The following is a 22,941-nucleotide window of genomic DNA, read 5'->3' as shown; positions in this document are numbered from 1 at the left end:
CCCTCTGCGATTGGTTGCTGGGGCCTCTGCTGGGAGTCCTCTGATTGGCTCAAGGACGTCAGCTGTGTTACAGTATTTCGGATCTGGATATCCGTAATATCCGCGGATATCTGCGTTATGCGGCCAAATATCCGCAGATAGCTAGCCGGATTTCTAGAGAGATCCGGAATCTTGAATCCGATCCAAATAGCGTAAAAAAGTTCGGATATCCGGGTTATACGGATATCCGGAATCCTGGTAGTGACATATAGTAGAGTGCAGTGAAGAGGCCCTGTAATGACATATAGCAGAATGCAGTAAAGAGGACCTGTAGTGACATATAGCATAATGCAGTAAAGAGGACCTGTAGTGACATATAGTAGGATGCAGTAAAGAGGCCCTGTAGTGACATATAGCAGAATGCAGTAAAGAGGCCATGTAGTGACATATAGCAGAATGCAGTAAAGAGGTCCTGTAGTGACATATAGCAGAATGCAGTATAGAGGCCCTGTAGTCACATGTAGCAGAATGCAGTAAAGAGGACCTGTCGTGACATATAGTAGAGTGCAGTAAAGAGGCCCTGTAATTAAATATAGCAGAATGCAGTAAAGAGGCCCTGTAGTGACATATAGCAGAATGCAGTAAAGAGGTCCTGTAGTGACATATAGCAGAATGCAGTATAGAGGCCCTGTAGTCACATGTAGCAGAATGCAGTAAAGAGGACCTGTCGTGACATATAGTAGAGTGCAGTAAAGAGGCCCTGTAATTAAATATAGCAGAATGCAGTAAAGAGGCCCTGTAATTAAATATAGCAGAATGCAGTAAAGAGGCCATGCAGTGACATATAGTAGAATGCAGTAAAGAGGCCCTGTAGTGACGTATATGAGAATGCAGTAAAGAGGTCCTGTAGTGACAAATAGCAGAATTCAGTAAAGAGGCCCTGTAGTGACATATAGCAGAATGCAGTGAAGAGGCCCTGTAGTGACATATAGCAGAATGCAGTAAAGAGGCCGTGTAGTGACATATAGCAGAATGCAGTAAAGAGGCCCAGTAGTCACATATAGCAGAATGCAGTAAAGAGGCCCTGTAGTGACATATAGCAGAATGCAGTAAAGAGGCCCTGCAGTGACATATAGCAGAATGCAGTAAAGAGGCCCTGCAGTGACATATAGCAGAATGCAGTAAAGAGACCCTGTAGTGACATATAGCAGAATGCAGTAAAGAGGCCCTGTAGTGACATATTTAGTAGAATGCAGTAAAGAGGCCCTGTAGTGACAAATAGCAGAATGCAGTAAAGAGGCCCTGTAGTGACATATAGCAGAATGCAGTAAAGAGGCCCTGTAGTGACATATAGCAGAAGGCAGTAAAGAAGCCCTGTAGTGACATATAGCAGAATGCAGTAAAGAGACCCTGTAGTGACATATAGTAGAATGCAGTAAAGAGGCCATGTAGTGACATATAGCAGAATGCAGTAAAGAGGCCATGCAGTGACATATAGCAGAATGCAGTAAAGAGGCCCTGTAGTGACATATAGCAGAATTCAGTAAAGAAGCCCTGTAGTGACATATAGTAGAATGCAGTAAAGAGGCCCTGTAGTGACATATAGCAGAATGCAGTAAAGAGGCCCTGTAGTGACATATAACAGAATGCAGTAAAGAGGCCCTGTAGTGACATATAGCAGAATGCAGTAAAGAGGCCATGTAGTCACATATAGTTGAATGCAGTAAATTATTCAGGATACCCACTTTTACATTCATTTTTCTGGTTTCAGCATCAGAAACACATTCCTATAGCTATATATTGCTTTAACTCCACCCTCCTACCCCCCAGAGCATTCTGGGAGACCAAGTGCTGTTTCTGCTGGCTTCAGAATACAGAGTATGCAAACATTCCTCAGTGATGCACCTGACAGCAGTAAAGGTGTTGCCACCTGAGATACATTTTTAGAAAGTAAATTAGGGTGAAGAAAGATTTTACAATGGTAAAACACTGACTAAATCTATATATATATATATATATATATATAAAATCGGATGTACAGTATGTATGTGGGTGTGTGTGTGTGTATGTGTCGCGATCACGCAAAAACGGCTTGACCGATTTGAACGAAACTTGGTACACAGATCCCTTACTACCTGGGATGATATGTTCTGGGGGTCTCCCGTCCCCCCTGCACACCTGGGCGGAGCTACAAACAGCAAATCAGATTCCACCCATTCAAGTCAATGGAAAAAATGAGCCACACTTGGCACAGTTGGTCACTTGGTGACCGAGGTTACAAATCCAGGAAAAGTGGGCGGAGCATAAAACAGCCAATCAAATTTCAGCCGTTTATTTTAAATGGTAAAACGTAAACTGCAGCCATTCTTTGACTGTCAATCACAGGGTTCTCAAACTTGCCACAGTTGGTCACTGGGTGAATGCGATTAAGATTCAAGAAAATGGGTGGAGCCTACAACAGCCAATCAAAATTCACCTATTGATTTTCAAGGGGAATATTTAAACTGCTGCTATTCTTACACTTTTAATGGCAGAGACTTCAAACTTGCTACAGTCGGTCAGTGGGTGACTGGGGTCCAAATTCACTAAAGGGGCGGGGCCACATACAGCCAATCAGATTTCCTTGGTGGATAAACTGCTTCCAATCACACATTTTTGATGCCAGGAACCTGAAAGCTCACACACTTGGCCATTGAGTGACTGTGTGTCAAGGTTACAAAAAGTGGGCGGAGTCAAAACAACTTTTACTGGGAAAATATAAACTGCAGCCATTCTTACACCGTTAATGGCAGGGTTCTCAAACTTTGCACAGTTGGTCATTGGGTGACAGATTAGAATTTTGGAAGGTGGGTGGAGCCTACAACAGCCAATAAAAATTCGCCTTTTGAGTTTCAAAGGGAATGTTTCATCTGCTACCATTCTCTTATTCTGGTAATAGCAGATGCCTCAAACCTGGTACAGTTGGTCACTCGGTGACTAGGGTCCAAATTCAGGAAGGGGGCGGAGCCACAAACAGCCAGATTTGTTTATTTTTCAATGGGAATATACAAAGTATTGATACCAAGGACCCCAAAGCTGATAAACTTGATAATTGAGTGACTGTATGTCAAGGTTAGAAAAAGTGGGCGGTACCAACAACTTCATTTTTTACATTGCAGGGTTCCCAAACTTTACACAATTGGCCACAGGGTGACTGGGGTCCAAATTCACTAAAGGGGTGGAGCCACAAACAGCCAATCAGATTTGTTCGATTGATTTCAGCCATTCTGTTATTGGCAGGGTTCTTAAACGTGACACAGTTGGCCACTGGGTGACTGGGACTAATATTCAGAAAAGTGGGTGGAGCCTACAGCAGCCAATTAAAATTCACCTTTTGATTTTTAAGGGGAATATTTACATTGCTGCCATTCATGCACTCTTAATGGCAGAGGCCTAACATCTGCTACAGTCAGTCACTGGGAGACTGGGGTTTAAATTCTGAAGGGAGCGGGCCAAAAACAGCCAATCAGATTTGTTTAATTTCAATGGTAAAATGCAACTTATTGATGCCAAACACCCCAAAGCTCATAAACTTGGTCATAAAGTGACTGTATGTCAAGATTAGAAATAGTGGGCGGAGCCAAAAACAACTAACTTTTTACATGGGGAAATGTAAACTGCAGCTTTTCTTACACTGCTAATGGCAGGGTTCTCAAACTTCACACAGTTGGTCACTGGGTGACTAGGATTAATATTTGGAAAAGTAGGTGGAGCCTACCAGAGCCAATCAAAATTCACCTATTGATTTTCAAGGGGAATATTGAAACTGCAGCCATTCTCACACTGTTAATAGCAGAGGCCTCAAACCTGCTACAGTCGGTCGTTAAGTGTTTGGGGTTCAAATTCAGTAAAGGGGCAGAGCCAAAAACAGCCAGATTTCTTTGCTGGATAAACTGCTTCCATTAGCACAATTTTGATGCCAGGAGCCGAAAAGCTCACAAACTTGGTCATTGAGTAGTGACTGTGTGTCAAGGTTACAAAAAGTGGGTGGAGTTAAAAACAGATTTTTCTGGTAAATTGTAAACTGCAGCCCTTCTTCACTGTTAATGGCAGGGTTCTCAAACTTAGCATAGCTGGTTACTGGGTGACTGGGATAAATATTTAGAAAAGTGGGTGGAGCCTAAAAATGCCAATCAAAAATCACATGTTACTTTTCAAGGAGAATATTAAATTTGCTGCCATTCTTGCACTGTTAATGGCACAAGCCTCAAACCTGGTACAGTTGGTCATTGGGTCACTGAGGTTCAAATTCAGAAAAGGGACAGAGCCACAAACAGTGAATCAGATTTGTTTCATTTCATGGGAAAATACAAATTATTGATGCCAAGGACCCCAAAACTCACAAACTTGGGCATTGAGTAGTGACTTTGTGTCCAGGTTACAAAAAGTGGGTGGAGCCAAAAACAAATTTCACTGGGAAAGTGTAAACTGCAGCCCTTCTTACACTGTTTATTTCAGGGTTCCCAATCTTTGCCCAGATGATCACTGAGTGACTGAGATTAATATTCAGGGAAGTGGGTGGAGCCTATAATAGCCAATCAAAATTCACCTGTTGATTTTCAAGTGGAATATTTAAATTGCTGCCATTTTTACACTGTTAATAGCAGATGCCTCAAACCTGCTACAGTTGGTCATTGGGTGACTGGGGTTTAAATGCTGGAGAGGGGTGGAGCCACAAACAGCCTTTCTGATTTGTTTAATTTCTATGGTAATATACAAATTATTGATGCCAAGGACCCCAAAGCTCACAAACTTGGTCATTGAGTGTTTGTGTAGTAGGGTTAGAAAGTGGGCTCAGCCAACACCAGTCAAATACATACCCGGGCAACGTCGGGTCATCAGTGGGTGGAGACAAATACAAATTTCACTGGGAAAATGTAAACTGCAGCAATTCTGTTAATGGCAGGGTTTTTAAACGTTGCACAGTTGGTGACTGGGATTAATATTCAGAAAAGTGGGACGAGCCTACAAAAGTGAATCAAACTTCACCTGTTGCTTTTCAAGGGGAATATTTAATTGCTACGATTCTTGCACTGTTAAGGGCACAGGCCTCAAACCTGGTACAGTTGGTTATTGGGTGACTGGGGTTCCAATTAAGAAAAGGGGGTGGAGCCACACACAGCCAATTAGATTTGTTTCATTTCAATGCAAATTATTGATGCCAAACAATGCAAAGCTCACAAACTTGGTCAGTGAGTAATTGTGTGTTAGGGCTAGAAAAAGTAGGCGGAGCCAACACCAGCCAAATACATACCCGGGCAATGCCGGGCAATCAGCTAGTAATTTATGAATGTATATTGTAAAAAAAAATAAAAAAAAAATATTCATTATGTTATTTTCACTACAAGTTTTCCTTAAATGGAATCTAAAGTCGAATCTAAAGTCTAAGAAATAATAAAGCCAATTTTACTTACCTGGGGCTTCTACCACCTCCCTGACCCCCCCCCCCCCCCCCCCCCCCTGCAGTCACCCTGCGCTCGCACCGGTACTCAGCGATCCTCCGGTCCTTCTCTGTGGCTCAGTTTCGATATCACTGATTGAGCCTGTTGCCGGCCACTGTGCCTGTGTGGCTCTGACCGCGCACGTCCTTAATCGCGCTTTCATTGCGGGGAGCGTCCTGCGCAGGGGTAGTAGAGATTTTCTTGAACTGCGCAGGATGCTCTCGGCGAGGGGATCGAGGACGCGCACGGCCAGGGCCAGGTATGAGTAATAGCCGGCGGCAGGCACCGTCGGTGAAATTGAAACCGAGCCGCGGCGGGGGACCGGAGGATCGTTGAGTACCGGCGCAGTGCGACTGCAGGGGGGCCGATGGAAGCCCCAGGTAAGTACAACCGGCTTTATTTCTTAGACTTTAGGTTCCCTTTAAGTGTCCTCACGCCTTTAATTGCCAGGTGCGGACATAGATCAGCCTCAGGCATAAAACAACGCACACTAATCGCTCCCTGCAATTACCTATACTCATTCACTAACTTACCTGAGTCTATATGGTCACATAACCTGTTCAGCTGAAACCTCTCACAGTTTAAAGGAATGACATGGTCCTCCAGCTGCACAGGGTATGGCCTCTTTTCCACGGACCGCTGATAGGCAGTAAAAAGCCTCTCATACTCTCACAACTGCTCACTGCTGCCTGGTAACTGCTTCCTGCTGCCTGGTAACTGCTTGCTGCTGCCTGGTAACTGCTTGCTGTTGCCTGGTAACTGCTCACTACTGCCTGGTAACAGCTTGCTGCTGCCTGGTAACTGCTCACTACTGCCTGGTAACTGCTCACTGCTGCCTGGTAACTGCTCACTGCTGCCTGGTAACTGCTCGCTGCTGCCTGGTAACTGCTTGCTGCTGCCTGGTAACTGCTTGCTGCTGCCTGGTAACTGCTTGCTGCTGCCTGGTAACTGCTTGCTGCTGCCTGGTAACTGCTTGCTGCTGCCTGGTAACTGCTTGCTGCTGCCTGGTAACTGCTCACTACTGCCTGGTAACAGCTTGCTGCTGCCTGGTAACTGCGCTCACTACTGCCTGGTAACTGCTCACTACTGCCTGGTAACTGCTCACTACTGCCTGGTAACTGCGCCTGGTAACTGCTTCCTGCTGCCTGGTAACTGCTCACTGCTGCCTGGTAACTGCTTCCTGCTGCCTGGTAACTGCTTCCTGCTGCCTGGTAACTGCTTCCTGCTGCCTGGTAACTGCTTCCTGCTGCCTGGTAACTGCTTCCTGCTGCCTGGTAACTGCTTCCTGCTGCCTGGTAACTGCTTCCTGCTGCCTGGTAACTGCTTCCTGCTGCCTGGTAACTGCTTCCTGCTGCCTGGTAACTGCTTCCTGCTGCCTGGTAACTGCTTCCTGCTGCCTGGTAACTGCTCGCTGCTGCCTGGTAACTGCTTCCTGCTGTCTGGTAACTGCTCGCTGCTGCCTGGTAACTGCTCGCTACTGCCTGGTCACTGCTTGCTGCTGCCTGGTAACTGCTTGCTGAGCACACAGTTCAACTGCCCGTGGAAAAGAGGCTTATATCAGGAGAGGAGAGATAGAGGAAGGAGCAGAGTCCTCCAGCAGCACAGAGTACATCAGGAGAGGAGAGTTAGATAGAGGAAGGAGCAAAGTCCTCCAGCAGCACAGAGTATATCAGGAGAGGAGAGATAGAGGAAGGAGCAGAGTCCTCCAGCAGCACAGAGTATATCAGGAGAGGAGAGTTAGAGGAAGGAGCAGAGCCCTCCAGCAGCACAGAGTATATCAGGAGAGGAGAGTTAGAGGAAGGAGCAGAGCCCTCCAGCAGTACAGAGTATATCAGGAGAGGAGAGTCAGAGGAAGGAGCAGAGCCCTCCAGCAGCACAGAGTATATCAGGAGAGGAGAGATAGAGGAAGGAGCAGAGTCCTCCAGCAGCACAGAGTATATCAGGAGAGGAGAGATAGAGGAAGGAGCAGAGTCCTCCAGCAGCACAGAGTATATCAGGAGAGGAGAGTCAGAGGAAGGAGCAGAGTCCTCCAGCAGCACAGAGTATATCAGGAGAGGAGGGTTAGAGGAAGGAGCAGAGTCCTCCAGCAGCACAGAGTATATCAGGAGAGGAGAGTTAGAGGGAGGAGCAGAGTCCTCCAGCAGCACAGAGTATATCAGGAGAGGAGAGTTAGAGGAAGGAGCAGAGCCCTCCAGCAGCACAGAGTATATCAGGAGAGGAGAGTTAGAGGAAGGAGCAGAGCCCTCCAGCAACACAGAGTATATCAGGAGAGGAGAGTTAGAGGGAGGAGCAGAGTCCTCCAGCAGCACAGAGTATATCAGGAGAGGAGAGTTAGAGGAAGGAGCAGAGTCCCCCAGCAGCACAGAGTATATCAGGAGAGGAGAGGAAGGAGCAGAGTCCTCCAGCAGCACAGAGTATATCAGGGGAAGAGAGTTAGAGGAAGGGGCAGAGTCCTCCAGCAGCACAGAGTATATCAGGAGAGGAGAGTTAGAGGAAGGAGCAGAGTCCTCCAGCAGCACAGAGTATATCAGGAGAGGAGAGTTAGAGGAAGGAGCAGAGCCCTCCAGCAGCACAGAGTATATCAGGAGAGGAGAGTTAGATAGAGGAAGGAGCAGAGCCCTCCAGCAGCACAGAGTATATCAGGAGAGGAGAGTTAGATAGAGGGAGGAGCAGAGTCCTCCAGCAGCACAGAGTATATCAGGAGAGTTAGAGGAAGGAGCAGAGTCCTCCAGCAGCACAGAGTACATCAGGAGAGGAGAGTTAGAGGAAGGAGCAGAGTCCTCCAGCAGCACAGAGTATATCAGGAGAGGAGAGTTAGAGGAAGGACCAGAGTCCTCCAGCAGCACAGAGTATATCAGGAGAGGAGAGTTAGAGGAAGGAGCAGAGTCCTCCAGCAGCACAGAGTATATCAGGAGAGGAGAGTTAGATAGAGGAAGGAGCAGAGTCCTCCAGCAGCACAGAGTATATCAGGAGAGGACAGTTAGAGAGAGGAGCAGAGTCCTCCAGCAGCACAGAGTATATCAGGAGAGGAGAGATAGAGGAAGGAGCAGAGTCCTCCAGCAGCACAGAGTATATCAGGAGAGGAGAGTTAGAGGGAGGAGCAGAGTCCTCCAGCAGCACAGAGTATATCAGGGGAGGAGAGTCAGAGGAAGGAGCAGAGTCCTCCAGCAGCACAGAGTATATCAGGAGAGGAGAGTTAGATAGAGGGAGGAGCAGAGTCCTCCAGCAGCACACAGTATATCAGGAGAGGAGAGTAAGGGCTCGTTTCCACTATCGCGAATCTGCATGCGTCCAACGCATGCAGATCCGCACATGTAATACAAGTGGATGGGCCTGTTTCCACTGTAGCGTTGTTGAGGTGCGTTTCTTTCAGCGTGAAAAAAACGCACAAAAGAGCCAACGATTTCGCCTGCGTCGGGAATCCGTGCGAATCGCCGCTAATGTATTTAATAGTAAAAACGCATGCGTTTGTTACATGCGTTTTTACCCGCGATTTCGCGTGCGATTTCGCACCTTTTTCAATTTTATTTAGCCCTGGCAGTGTCATGGTTAATTTCGCATGGCACCCTGCCATGCGAAATCGCATGCGAAATCGCGGGTAAAAACGCATGTGGAAACGCATCCGCATGCGTTTTTACAAGCGTCGGAATGCGGCCGAAATCGCGTCGCAACAGTGGAAACAAGCCCTTAGATAAAGGAAGGAGCAGAGTCCTCCAGCAGCACAGAGTATATCAGGAGAGGAGAGTTAGAGGAAGGAGCAGAGTCCTCCAGCAGCACAGAGTATATCAGGAGAGGAGGGTTAGATAGAGGAAGGAGCAGAGCCCTCCAGCAGCACAGAGTATATCAGGAGAGGAGAGTTAGAGGAAGGAGCAGAGTCCTCCAGCAGCACAGAGTATATCAGGAGAGGAGAGTTAGATAGAGGGAGGAGCAGAGTCCTCCAGCAGCACAGAGTATATCAGGAGGGGAAGGGGCGGCGTCCTCCAGTAGTATAGTGTATTCGGAGGAGGACAGGTTATGCTCCGGTTCTCCAGCTGATTATTTGTTGTTCGGTGCACAGTTTTATGTCTGTCAGGCATTTGCATTATCCGGTATCGGTAGAACGCGGCGGTGTCGTGCGGTCGGCTCCTAACAATACATTGTTCTCGCAGCGGTTCCAAGGTCACTGGCTGCGCCTCATCTCGTCCTCATTTATTTGTCCCTGTGAGAATCGCTGTTAATTAGCCTCCCCGGCAATTATAATCTCTCACCCTGCAGACCGCACCGAATTGCCCAATTACGAGACGGGCGCCGCCATGCTCCGATTATTTCTGGGGCACCTCGAGGAGCTGGAGAGATCGCAGCGCAGCTTAACCCCTTCCTCGCCTTCACCCATTATTCCTGCAAAGCACCTGAACAGACGGAGTGTCAGCAGAGCGGCGCAGGGGCCGACCGCAGCCAGGAAGATTAATGACCAAATTATTCACCCGACATTGATAATAGTTCCACCACGCGAGAAGAACCGCCGCGTTCCATCGCAATGAGGAGCGTCGCCGAGAAGACCCGCCGCCTTCCATCGCAATAAGGGGCGTCGCTGAGAAGACCCGCTGCGTTCCATCGCAATGAGGAGCGTCGCCGAGAAGACCCGCCGCGTTCCATCGCAATGAGGGGCGTTGCCGAGAAGAACCGCTGCGTTCCATTGCAATGAGGGGCGTCGCCGAGAAGACCCGCCGCCTACCATCGCAATAAGGGGCGTCGCTGAGAAGACCCGCTGCGTTCCATCGCAATGAGGAGCGTCGCCGAGAAGACCCGCCGCGTTCCATCGCAATGAGGGGCGTTGCCGAGAAGAACCGCTGCGTTCCATTGCAATGAGGGGCGTCGCCAAGAAGAACTGCCAGAATCGCCGCGTTCCAGCGCAATAAGGGTCATTGCCGAGAAGAACCGACAGAATCGCCGCATTCCAGCACAATGAGGGGCGTCGCTGAGAAGAACCGCAGCGCTTCATCGCAATGAGGGGCATCGCTGAGAACTGCCGCATTCCATCGCAATGAGGGGCATCGCCGAGAAGAACCGCCGCGTTCCATCGCAATGAGGGGCATCGCCGAGAACTGCCGCATTCCATCGCAATGAGGGGCATCGCCGAGAAGAACCGCCAGAATCGTCACATTCCAGCGCAATAAGGGGTGTCGCCGAGAAGAACCGCCAGAATCGCCATATTCTGTTGCCGAGTGTCGCCGAGTATTATTCATTGGATGCAGATAAGATCAGGCGCCATTTCTGACCGTTCAAATTATAATATTTGCCTTTCTTTTGTGACAACAATACATCCCAAATAACTTGATACCAAAATGACAATCTGGTAGTTCTGACTACCTCTGTATGTATCCCGGTGTATTGTCCAGCACTACGGAATACAATAATACTTCTCACCTAATGAGCATCATCAATCAGTTGTCTGACGTCACGTGACTGGGGCTCCCTGAGGTCACATGACTCTGTGCTGGGGCTCCCTGAGGTCACCTGACTCTGTGCCGGGGCTCCCTGAGGTCACGTGACTCTGTGCCGGGGCTCCCTGAGGTCACGTGACTCTGTGCCGGGGCTCCCTGAGGTCACGTGACTCTGTGCCGGGGCTCCCTGAGGTCACGTGACTCTGTGCCGGGGCTCCCTGAGGTCACGTGACTCTGTGCCGGGGCTCCCTGAGGTCACGTGCCTCTGTGCCGGGGCTCCCTGAGGTCATGTGACTCTGTGCCGGGGCTCCCTGAGGTCACGTGACTCTGTGCCGGGGCTCCCTGAGGTCATGTGACTCTGTGCCGGGGCTCCCTGAGGTCACGTGACTCTGTGCCGGGGCTCCCTGAGGTCACGTGACTCTGTGCCGGGGCTCCCTGAGGTCACGTGACTCTGTGCCGGGGCTCCCTGAGGTCACTTACCTGGGGCTTCCATCGGCCCCCTGCAGCTGTCATGTCCCGCGCCTTCCTCCTCCGATCCTCGGTTCCCCGCCGCCGCTCCCGGTGTAATCAGGGGTCTAATTACACTGCGGCTGCACGTCATTGGAAGCTTACTGCGCAGGCGCAGTACAAGGAATAATTCGTGAGCGAGTATTATTCGTCTTCTTACATGAATATTAGACCGGGATCGGCAGCGGGGAACGGAGGATCGTAGGAGGACGGCGCAGGACATGCCAGCTGCTGGGGACCAATATAAGCCCCAGGTAAGTGTTGGTTTTTGTTTATTTAATCCCTCCACAGAACCCCTTTAAAGGACCACTATTACAAAAACTGTAATGTTTTACATTTGTATGTGTGCATATTTATAAAATGTACATTTTCCCCAGAGTAAAATGAGCTATAAATTACTTTTCTCCTATGGTGCTGTCACTTACAGTAGGTAGTATAAATCTAACAGAAGGACAGGTTTTGGACTGCCCATCTCCTCATGGGGATTCTCAGGGATTTCTTTATTTTCAAAAGCACTTACTCAACGGCAGTTGCTATGTCCACTGCATCTTTGTATATATCCTTTCCACTGAGTGCTTTGGTAAAGAGTAAATTAAATACTGAGAATCCCCCACGAGGAGATGGACTAGTCAAAAATCTGTTGGTTTCCTGAGATTTCTGCTACTGTAAGTAACATAGGGGTTCGGCAGGAAGCGGCGGGCGATTAGGAGCGCAGCTGATCCCGGCGGTGGAAGGATTCCAGGTCACACAAGACAGCTCAGCTGGGAAGATGAAAGGTTTCGCGTCTCGTCCCCGGATGAAAGGCGCGGTGACAGTGACATACGTGCGTTGGCTGGAGGAGCCAGCCGCGCTCTCGCTGTAATTGGCAAGACGGTCCCCTTCTCCCTGCGGAGCGCCGCATCACATGACGGGCCGCTGTCAGCCCGAGGTGGGCGGCGGATGACGGATTGAGAGCCGCGCCCGCTCTTTCCAAGAAAAGGAAGCCGCCAGACAGCTCGGTGCTTTGTGTGACCGATATCACAGAGGTGCCATCCGTCACGCCGCCGGAATAACACGCGGGCGAACAATGGCCGACACGTGATGCGAGACCATCGCAGACATCTCATTCCCATCTCCTTATTTCACTGGAATGTATATCGCCCTCCATTCTCAGAACAGCGGCTCTCGCCCTCCTTTAAACCGCTTACGAAAAAATTCTGTTTGTTTTCGGTTCACCGTAACTTAAACGGGAACCCACTGACCTAATTTGTGAGGGAGATTTATACAGTGGCAGAATATAGGAGATATACTAGAATTATATAGTTTAAACGCAGAAGCAGTGTTTGACATTAAGACCGTGAAGGTGCCTGCCCTATACATCTGTCCACTTGGAGGTCGATCGACCATCGGTTTCAATAATTATTGTATCAGATGAAAATCGGTGCCACCAAAAGCATGTCCGATTGACGATGCAACACATTTTTGGCCGGGCATGTTAATTCGACATGCTGCAAGATGTTGGGCAGTCGTGGCCGATCGGGTGCACGGCAGTAATGTTGAGCAATATCGGGACGAGCAGGAACACCACAAAACACTTGACGCTGGCCCTCTAATTCTTCAGTGTGCCCCCACCCAGGGCCCAGTGCCGTATACATTACCTGTCCCTGTCCACTGCTCGCTCCGGGCTCCGTCCTCTGCCCATACACGCGCTGCATGTGGTTGCCGCCGCACACATGGGTGTGTGTGACATCACACAACCACGTGGGACAGGTGTATGGGCGGAGCCTGGAGCCAGCAGGGGACAGGAACAGGTAATGTATAGTGCACTGGGTACCGGGCGGGACACATTGGACGCGTCACAAGGCTGATTCCGGATCGATTTCAGCATGAAGAGAAAGATTTGTCTCCTGGTCGAATCTGCTCATCATTGCTAGATGGTTAGCCAGTTGCTGTTTATCGAATGCACTTTATTACTTGATCATTGACAAGTGTGAGCAGAATTTTGGGCACCTTCCTTGTCTGGAGCATTCAGGTGTGTATTACCACAATGCCAAGGAGCAAAGACATCAGCTATTCATTCTACAATGAGAAGATTATTCAGGAAAACCAGTAAAGACAGGTGCCAATCTTGCCAGGAGGGCGGTCCCCCAGCAAAGCCACCTCAAGTTCAGATGCTCGGAGAAACTGCAAAAACTCAGTTATATCACAGGAGGATATACAAAGTTTAGATAGCATGATAAATATTAAAGTTCATGCCGGTCACATGATTGTAAGAGAACCACATGGTGCGGTACCAGTCACATGATCAGGAAAGGAGCACATCGTGCGGTGCCGGTCACATGATCAGGAGAGGAGCACATGGTGCTGTGCCAATCAAATGATCAGGAGAGGAGCACATGGTGCAGTGCCAGTCACATGATCAGGAGAGGAGCACATGGTGCGGTGCCAGTCACATGATCAGGAAAGGAGCACATGGTGCGGTGCTAGACACACGATCAGGGGAGGAGCACATGGTGCGGTGCTAGACACATGATCAGGAGAGGAGCACATGGTGCGGTGCCAGTCACATGATCGGGAGAGGAGCACATGGTGCAGTGCTGGTCACATGATCAGGAAAGGAGCACATCGTGCGGTGCCGGTCACATGATCAGGAGAGGAGCACATGGTGCTGTGCCAATCAAATGATCAGGCGAGGAGCACATGGTGCGGTGCTGGTCACTTGATCAGGAGAGTAGCACATGGTGCTGTGCCAGTCACATGATCAGGAGAGGAGCACATGGTGCTGTGCCAGTCACATGATCAGGATAGGAGCACATGGTGCGGTACTGGTCACATGATCAGGAGAGGAGCACATGGTGCTGTGCCAGTCAAATGATCAGGAGAGGAGCACATGGTGCGGTGTCGGTCCCGTGATCAGGAGAGGAGCACATGGTGCGGTGCTGGTCACATGATCAGGAGAGGAGCACATGGTGCGGTGCTGGTCACATGATCAGGAGAGGAGCACATGGTGCTGTGCCAGTCACATGATCAGGAGAGGAGCACATGGTGCGGTGTCGGTCACGTGATCAGGAGAGGAGCACATGGTGCAGTGCTGGTCACATGATCAGGAGAGGAGCACATGGTGCGGTGTCGGTCACGTGATCAGGAGAGGAGCACATGGTGCAGTGCTGGTCACATGATCAGGAGAGGAGCACATGGTGCGGTGTCGGTCACATGATCAGGAGAGGAGCACATGGTGCGGTGCCGGTCACCTGATCAGGAGAGGAGCACATGGTGCGGTGCCAGTCACATGATCAGGAGAGGAGCACATGGTGCGGTGCTGGTCACATGATCAGGAGAGGAGCACATGGTGCGGTGCCAGTCACATGATCAGGAGAGGAGCACATGGTGCGGTGTCGGTCACGTGATCAGGAGAGGAGCACATGGTGCAGTGCTGGTCACATGATCAGGAGAGGAGCACATGGTGCGGTGTCGGTCACGTGATCAGGAGAGGAGCACATGGTGCAGTGCTGGTCACATGATCAGGAGAGGAGCACATGGTGCGGTGTCGGTCACATGATCAGGAGAGGAGCACATGGTGCTGTGCCAGTCACATGATCAGGAGAGGAGCACATTGTGCAGTGTGGGTCACATGATCAGGAGAGGAGCACATGGTGCTGTGCCAGTCACATGATCAGGAGAGGAGCACATGGTGCAGTGTGGGTCACATGATCAGCAGAGGAGCACATGGTGCGATGCCAGTCACATGATCAGGAGAGGAGCACATGGTGCGGTGTCGGTCACGTGATCAGGAGAAGAGCACATGGTGCAGTGTGGGTCACATGATCAGCAGAGGAGCACGTGGTGCGATGCCGGTCACATGATCAGGAGAGGAGCACATGGTGCAGTGCTGGTCACATGATCAGGAGAGGAGCACATGGTGCGGTGCTGGTCACATGATCAGGAGAGGAGCACATGGTGCGGTGCCAGTCACATGATCAGTAGAGGAGCACATGGTGCGGTGCCAGTCACATGATCAGGATTCAGATTCCCCGCAGGTGAATCTTCCGTTTCTCGTGAACCGGCATCGGAGGCGAGTGGATCTCGCACCTCTTACATAAAACTCTTTCTGGAACGTCCCTGTACTTTGCTGCCTTCTTCCAGCAGCTGCCCCATATTTTCCTGATGAAGGTGATGTAATTATGAAAGTGATAATGTGAGATTTTACACTGACACGTTTTAAATAAAACTCTGAAGAACTGCTTCCAGCGCTGCAGAGATTATCTGCAGACAGAGAGTGGAGGTGGGGGGGATACAGTGTGTGCAGAGAGGGTATCTGTCACTATGACATGACCCCCTGCTTGTCATTGTCCTGTGACCCCCAGTATCAGCGTGTCATTGTCCTGTGACCCCCAGTGTCAGCGTGTCATTGTCCTGTGACCCCCAGTATCAGCGTGTCATTGTCCTGTGACCCCCAGTGTCAGCGTGTCATTGTCCTGTGATCCCCCCAGTGTCAGCGTGTCATTGTCCTGTGACCCCCAGTGTCAGCGTGTCATTGTCCTGTGACCCCCCAGTGTCAGCGTGTCATTGTCCTGTGACCCCCCAGTGTCAGCGTGTCATTGTCCGGTGACCCCCCAGTGTCAGCGTGTCATTGTCCGGTGACCCCCCAGTGTCAGCGTGTCATTGTCCGGTGACCCCCCCAGTGTCAACGTGTCATTGTCCTGTGATCCCCCCCACACCCACCCCCCCCCCCCCAGTGTCAGCGTGTCATTGTCCTGTGACCCCCCAGTGTCAGCGTGTCATTGTCCTGTGACCCCCAGTGTCAGCGTGTCATTGTCCTGTGACCCCCAGTGACAGCGTGTCATTGTCCTGTGATCCCCAGTGTCAGCGTGTCATTGTCCTGTCCCCCCAGTGTCAGCATGACATTGTCCTGTCCCCCCCAGTGTCAGCATGACATTGTCCTGTCCCCCCAGTGTCAGCATGACATTGTCCTGTCCCCCCCCAGTGTCAGCGTGTCATTGTCCTGTTCCTCCCCCCCCCCCCCAGTGTCAGCGTGTCATTGTCCGGTGACCCCCCAGTGTCAGCGTGTCATTGTCCGGTGACCCCCCAGTGTCAGCGTGTCATTGTCCGGTGACCCTCCAGTGTCAGCGTGTCATTGTCCGGTGACCCCCCCAGTGTCAACGTGTCATTGTCCTGTGATCCCCCCCACACCCCCCCCCCCCCCCAGTGTCAGCGTGTCATTGTCCTGTGACCCCCCAGTGTCAGCGTGTCATTGTCCTGTGACCCCCAGTGTCAGGGTGTCATTGTCCTGTGATCCCCAGTGTCAGCGTGTCATTGTCCTGTCCCCCCAGTGTCAGCATGACATTGTCCTGTCCCCCCCAGTGTCAGCATGACATTGTCCTGTCCCCCCAGTGTCAGCGTGTCATTGTCCGGTGACCCTCCAGTGTCAGCGTGTCATTGTCCGGTGACCCCCCCAGTGTCAACGTGTCATTGTCCTGTGATTCCCCCCCCCCCCCCCCAGTGTCAGCGTGTCATTGTCCTGTGACCCCCCAGTGTCAGCGTGTCATTGTCCTGTGACCCCCAGTGTCAGCGTGTCATTGTCCTGTGACCCCCAGTGGCAGCGTGTCATTGTCCTGTGATCCCCAGTGTCAGCGTGTCATTGTCCTGTCCCCCCAGTGTCAGCATGACATTGTCCTGTCCCCCCCCCCAGTGTCAGCATGACATTGTCCTGTCCCCCCAGTGTCAGCATTACATTGTCCTGTCCCCCCCAGTGTCAGCGTGTCATTGTCCTGTTCCCCCCCCTCCCCCCCCCCAGTGTCAGCGTGTCATTGTCCTGTGACCCCCCAGTGTCAGCGTGTCATTGTCCTGTGACCCCCCAGTGTCAGCGTGTCATTGTCCGGTGACCCCCCAGTGTCAGCGTGTCATTGTCCGGTGACCCCCCAGTGTCAGCGTGTCATTGTCCGGTGACCCCCCCAGTGTCAACGTGTCATTGTCCTGTGATCCCCCCCACACCCCCCCCCCCCCCAGTGTCAGCGTGTCATTGTCCTGTGACCCCCCAGTGTCAGCGTGTCATTGTACTGTGATCCCCAGTGTCAGCGTGTCATTGTCCTGTCCCCCCAGTGTCAGCATGACATTGTCCTGTCCCCCCCAGTGTCAGCATGACATTGTCCTGTCCCCCCCAGTGTCAGCGTGTCATTGTCCTGTGACCCCCCAGTGTCAGCGTGTCGTGTTTCAGAAGCAGTGTCTAGCTAGTCCTGACGTTTGTAGACATGAGATGTTTTCGGTTGCAGATAATCCGGTGATGAGCCCCCGCGGACTGCAATCCCGAGATCCTCATATTATTAATTCATCATGTGCTTTCTATAACATAAACACACAAAGGAATTCCTTGTGGCCGGAGTACAACGCATCAGCCGCCGCCAATTTCTCCGGCCTAATTAAGCTCTTGCTCTCTACCTGACGCCTTTATTAAATGAGTACAACTAATTAGGCCTGCGCCGCTAACGAGGGGGGGAGGGGGACACGCCTTATTCTGCCATCCGCGGCCGTGAAGGGTCCGCAGCGAGCGTAATATCCGGAGGGGTCCAGAGAGCAGCGAGAGTGGCTGTTACAGGAGGAATCCATATTTACGACTGGCAGAATGGGGGTTCCCGGCCTCTGTGCTCCCATTAGCCGTGCATTAGTGCACTATTGATGCAGCTGGTATCCTGGATACGAGGATGACAAAGGCGTGAAAGGTGGAAACACGCAGACAATTCTATCGCCCTCAACTCATTCATGTCTGTATTTGATGAACCATTCCTGCAGTCAGATTCGGAGGACTTCCTTAGGAAATGTAATCCGAGATTCGGTAATGACCAGCTACACAACATTATTCTGCGTACGCAGGTTATAGGCGTTCTCTGCCGGATGCACAGATTAAACCGCCAGCCTGTCCAGCAACACCAGAAGCAACAGAAATTGCTGGGAAAAAAAACACACTGAAACTTTGTTTTTGAAGCACATGGAGGCTGCCATGTTTATTTTCTGTTAAACAATACCAGTTTCCTGGCAGTCCTGCTGGTCTATTTGGCTGCAGTAGTGTCTGAATCACACACCTGAAACAAGCATGCAGCTGAACCAGTCACACTTCAATCAGAGCACCTGTTCTTCTCACTTGAGGTTCCCTCTAAGGTAGCTTTCACACTACTCCCTGCGAATACGCCTGCGATTTTCTGCCACTCCATTGCTGCATTCTGCAATTTTTTAGTTTTGCCTTTTGATTTCACTCCTCTGCAACTTCACATTTTTGTGTGCGGTTTTTCTGTGCATTCCGAAGAAAGTTAATTAGCATGAGACTGTATCTAATTATCCTCCCAATCGGATGCAATTTTCCCATCACAAATGCAATTTTTTTTGCATTTCTATTGACTTTCATTACATGCGAATTACACACAGAAAAAAAGTGACCATTTAAAAAAGCAGAAAAAAAAGCAAAATGCATAAAAATATATGAAACAAAAAAAAATACTAGTCAAATGCTGTTGAAATAAATAAAACTCCTGGCAAACACGGAATCGCAATTCTGCGCTCAGCGCAAATTCCAATAAGTGTGAATGGCCCTTGATTCCAAAAACTAAAATGCATTTATTTGTAGCTGCATCAAAAATAAAATCTATTGTTTTTAAAGGACACCCGAGGTGAAAATAAACTGATAAGATAAACAATTGTATCTATCCTCCTTCTCGTAGACATTACCTTTTTTTTAGATATCCCACAGTTATATTTTATATTTAAATCTACTTTTTAAGTTTTTCCTGTTTCATTTTTTCTGCTCAATGACACTTTCATTGAAGTATGCCAGAGCTAAAATCTATGAACTATTGACCCTTTTTATCTCTTTCATACTCTGAGAAGCCATTTTCTGAGGCAGCCTTCCTTTCATTGCAGCCTTCCTTGTTTATTCTGGGCGCCGGAGGCGATCGGAAGAACGCCTCCGGAGCGCCCTCTAGTGGGCTTTCATGCAGCCAACTTTCAGTTGGCTGCATGAAACAGTTTTTTTTTTATTTAAAAAAAACCCTCCCGCAGCCTCCCTGGCGATCTTAATAGAACGCCAGGGAGGTTAAAGCTATAATGACTGAAAACTGAGAAATATTTTCCATAATTTCTTAATATTCCTGTGAAAATGCATTTAGAAAAAAAACTATTCTTAGCAAAATGTACCACCCAAAGAAAAGTCTAATTGGTGGCGGAAAAAACAAGATATAGATCAATTCTTTGTGATGATTAGTGATAAAGTTATTGGCGAATGAATAGAATGTGAAAATTGCTCTGATGCCTAAGGTGAAATATCCCCGCGGGCTGAAATTTATATATATACTTTTGGTTGTGAAAACAATTGTGAAGTGCGCACAGGGGCACTGTGACGTCAGCAGATGTGTCACTGGTGATTTGGCACAACAGTACACAAACGTTTTCCTGTACACCAGAGGAAGAGCTCGAAAACGTTTTTGTACAATCTAAGATATATTGCCAATGCCAAGCAAGAGTACCTCCCTCGTCTTATGTGGTGAAACGCTGGGGGCGAGCGTGGGTGGAGAGGGAGGGGTGGAGAGGGAGGGGTGGAGACACCCAAGGCATAAAATGTAGGCTAGTAAAGCTGTTGATCTTATAAACAGAGATGTAATCTCGCCTCTCTTTTATTATTATTTAGTATTTATATAGCGCCGACATCTTCCGCCGAATTTTGAAGAATTTGGACTAGTTTATTGAAATAAGGTCTTTTATTTGCGCATATAAAATTGACAACGCGTTTCACGGGTGCTTTCCCGCTTCCTCAGATCAGTGAAAAAAAACAGGTGCCTTAACTGCTAAGGCTGTGTAGCAAGCTCTGGCCTCTAGGCACATGGAGGCGCTCATGCTCACTACACAGCAGTTACAAGGAACCTAAACTGAGGATATGGATTTTTCCTTTTGAATTAATACCAGTTGCCTGACTCTCCTGCTCATCCTGTGTCTCTAGTACTTTTAGCCACAGCCCCTCAACAAGCATGCTGATCAGGTGCTCTGACTGAAGTCAGACTGGATTAGCTGCATGCTTGTTTCAGGTGTGTGATTCAGCCGCTACTGCAGCCAAAGAGATCAGCAGGGCTGCCAGGCAACTAGTATTGTTTAAAAGGAAACATCCATATCCCTCTCAGTTTAGTTGTTTTTTTTACTGACCCGAGGAAGCTGGCAAGCACCTGCGAAACACGTTGATCATTTTATGTGCTCAAATAAAAGACCTTTTTATTTTCAATAAACTGTTCCAAATTCAAGATAGCCAAGTAAGAGTACCTCTGTTTATAAGATTAACAGCTTATTAGCCTATTTTTTTTATGCATTGTGCGCCTGCACCCATTTTAAAGGGAACCAGAGACGAAGCACCCTTGTGTATTTTACCATATATATCAGTAAGAACATTAGAGAAAACACCCTGCTCTCTGTTTCATCCTCACTGCTAAAAGTGTCTGTTAGCAGCTGTGATAAGAATCCCGGACTGAGCATTCAGTCTGGCTTTGCAGGGAATAATTATAGCTGAGTCATTATAGCAGAGCCACAAGGGGGCAGGCTTGGGCTTGAAAAGACACCAGAGAAGACAGACTCAGCTATGATCTTTCCATAGCAAAGCTAGACTGAGTGCTCAGTCGGGGATTCTTATCAGAGGTGATAACAGTCAGATTAAACAGAGAACAATGAAACAAAGAGCAGATTAGGTGTTTACTGTCATGTTCCCACTGATTTATAAGGTAAAATACACCAGGGTGCTTCATCTCTGGCTCTCTTTAAGTATCTTCCTCTCCATAGCTGAGTAACTGTTCTTTTTTAGGTTGCTTCAGTTTTACTTTAAGAGGAAAAAAATATCTTATGTTGTTGTATTACTAAGGTGTCCCTTTAAATGCTGTTCCCGGGATCTGGCCGGGTCTATATTGAGTCGTGTTACTCTGAGCGCTGTGGATGTTGTCCGGTGAGATCGCGCTGCCAATCTGATCCCCGAACAACATCAATAAGCAGGGCCTTCCCCTTTAATGACATGTTGCGAGACTCTGGAGCCGCTGCTGGGGGGGAGGGGCTGAGGATCAATATGGAGAGTGGCGGGGGAATTGCACAGTATTGATCGCTCTCTGGACAGCCGGGGAAATCCCTATTAAATTCTCTCCAACGCCTTGTCTTTCAGAAAATCAATCGGGCGCCGTCAGACGAGGAATGCTTCTTCGACCTCCTCAGTAAATTTCAGAGCAACCGGATGGACGACCAGAGATGTACGCTCGAGGACAGCCAGAACGCGGAGGTGGAGCCCGCCACAACGCCCGTGCCCGGCCTGGACGACCGGATATGTGAGTCCATACACTGGCAGACGAGTCGCTGCGATTGCGTCACTACAGGGTGGGTGCCAAATACGGGGCGATTTCTGTGTGACCGATAAGAAGGAATAATTTTCAAGTCAAATTTCACCATGAGTGTACGGGCATTCAGGCAATCTCATTCAAATCCGACTGAGATCAAACTAATTCTCCACTCTGCATCCTTAAAGCGGACCTAAACCGCCGCAAAGAAAAAGAGTTTCACTCACCTGGGGCTTCTACCAGCCCCCTGCCGCCGTCTGCTGGCTACGCGCTTCCTCGTTCAAGTTTCCGTTGGCAACAGCGTCCTACGCAGTTGCAGTACAAGAAAAGCTCATACTGCGCAGGACGCTCTTGTGGACAGGATCGAGGACACTGATCGGTCGGCAGAAATAAAACTAAGCCACAGCGGGGAACGGAGGATTGGTTGAGGACCGGCGGGGACAGGACGGCTGCAGGGGGCTGGTAGAAGCACCAGGTAAGTAAAGCACTTTTTTTGCGACGGTTTAGGTTCACTCTAAGGGCTCGTTTCCATAGGCGCGCTTTCCACGGGGCATATGGAAACAGGATCGCAGGGACAGCAGACAGTGCATAGACTGCAGTGTCTGCTGTTTCCATACATGCGCTGCAATTCACCACTGAATCGCAGCGCATGGTTGTTTTGGGGTGTTTGTGACTATAATATAGTGCAGCTCCCCCTGGTGGTCAGACCTGGACTCCACTAGACCTGTGAAGGTTCCCTGTGGTATCTGACTTTATATCTATAATACATATAATACACTATCAGCCTGTAATATAGTGCAGCTCCCCCTGGTGGTCAGGCCTGGACTCCACAAGACCTGTGATGGTGTCCTGTGGTATCTGACTATATATCTATAATACATATAATACACGATCAGCCTATAATATAGCGCAGCTCCCCCTGGTGGTCAGGCCTGGACCCCACTAGACCTGTGATGGTGTCCTGTGGTATCTGACTATATATCTATAATACATATAATACACTATCAACCTATAATATAGTGCAGCTCCCCCTGGTGGTCAGACCTGGACTCCACTAGACCTGTAAAGGTTCCCTGTGGTATCTGACTTTATATCTATAATACATATAATACACTATCAGCCTATAATATAGTGCAGCTCCCCCTGGTGGTCAGGCCTGGACCCCACTAGACCTGTGATGGTGTCCTGTGGTATCTGACTATATATCTATAATACATATAATACACTATC

At 49.4% G+C, this 22,941-nt stretch overlaps 1 protein-coding gene across 7 annotated transcripts in view; it reads left to right on the top strand.

Annotated features, from left to right (window-relative positions):
- GPSM1 (G protein signaling modulator 1) overlaps positions 1-22,941 on the top strand; it is a 324,213-nt gene that overhangs the window by 289,353 nt on the left and 11,919 nt on the right. For all 7 annotated transcript variants that reach the window (XM_068249096.1, XM_068249099.1, XM_068249094.1 and 4 more), the window contains one exon: positions 21,543-21,702. In XM_068249096.1, the coding sequence (XP_068105197.1) occupies positions 21,543-21,702 (160 nt within the window). The remainder of the gene's footprint in view (positions 1-21,542; positions 21,703-22,941) is intronic.

Source organism: Hyperolius riggenbachi, chromosome 8 (genome assembly GCF_040937935.1).
Source record: "Hyperolius riggenbachi isolate aHypRig1 chromosome 8, aHypRig1.pri, whole genome shotgun sequence".
NCBI classification, from domain to species: domain Eukaryota; kingdom Metazoa; phylum Chordata; class Amphibia; order Anura; family Hyperoliidae; genus Hyperolius; species Hyperolius riggenbachi.
Note: the sequence above shows the minus strand (reverse complement) of the source record. Positions and strands in the feature narration are given on the sequence as shown.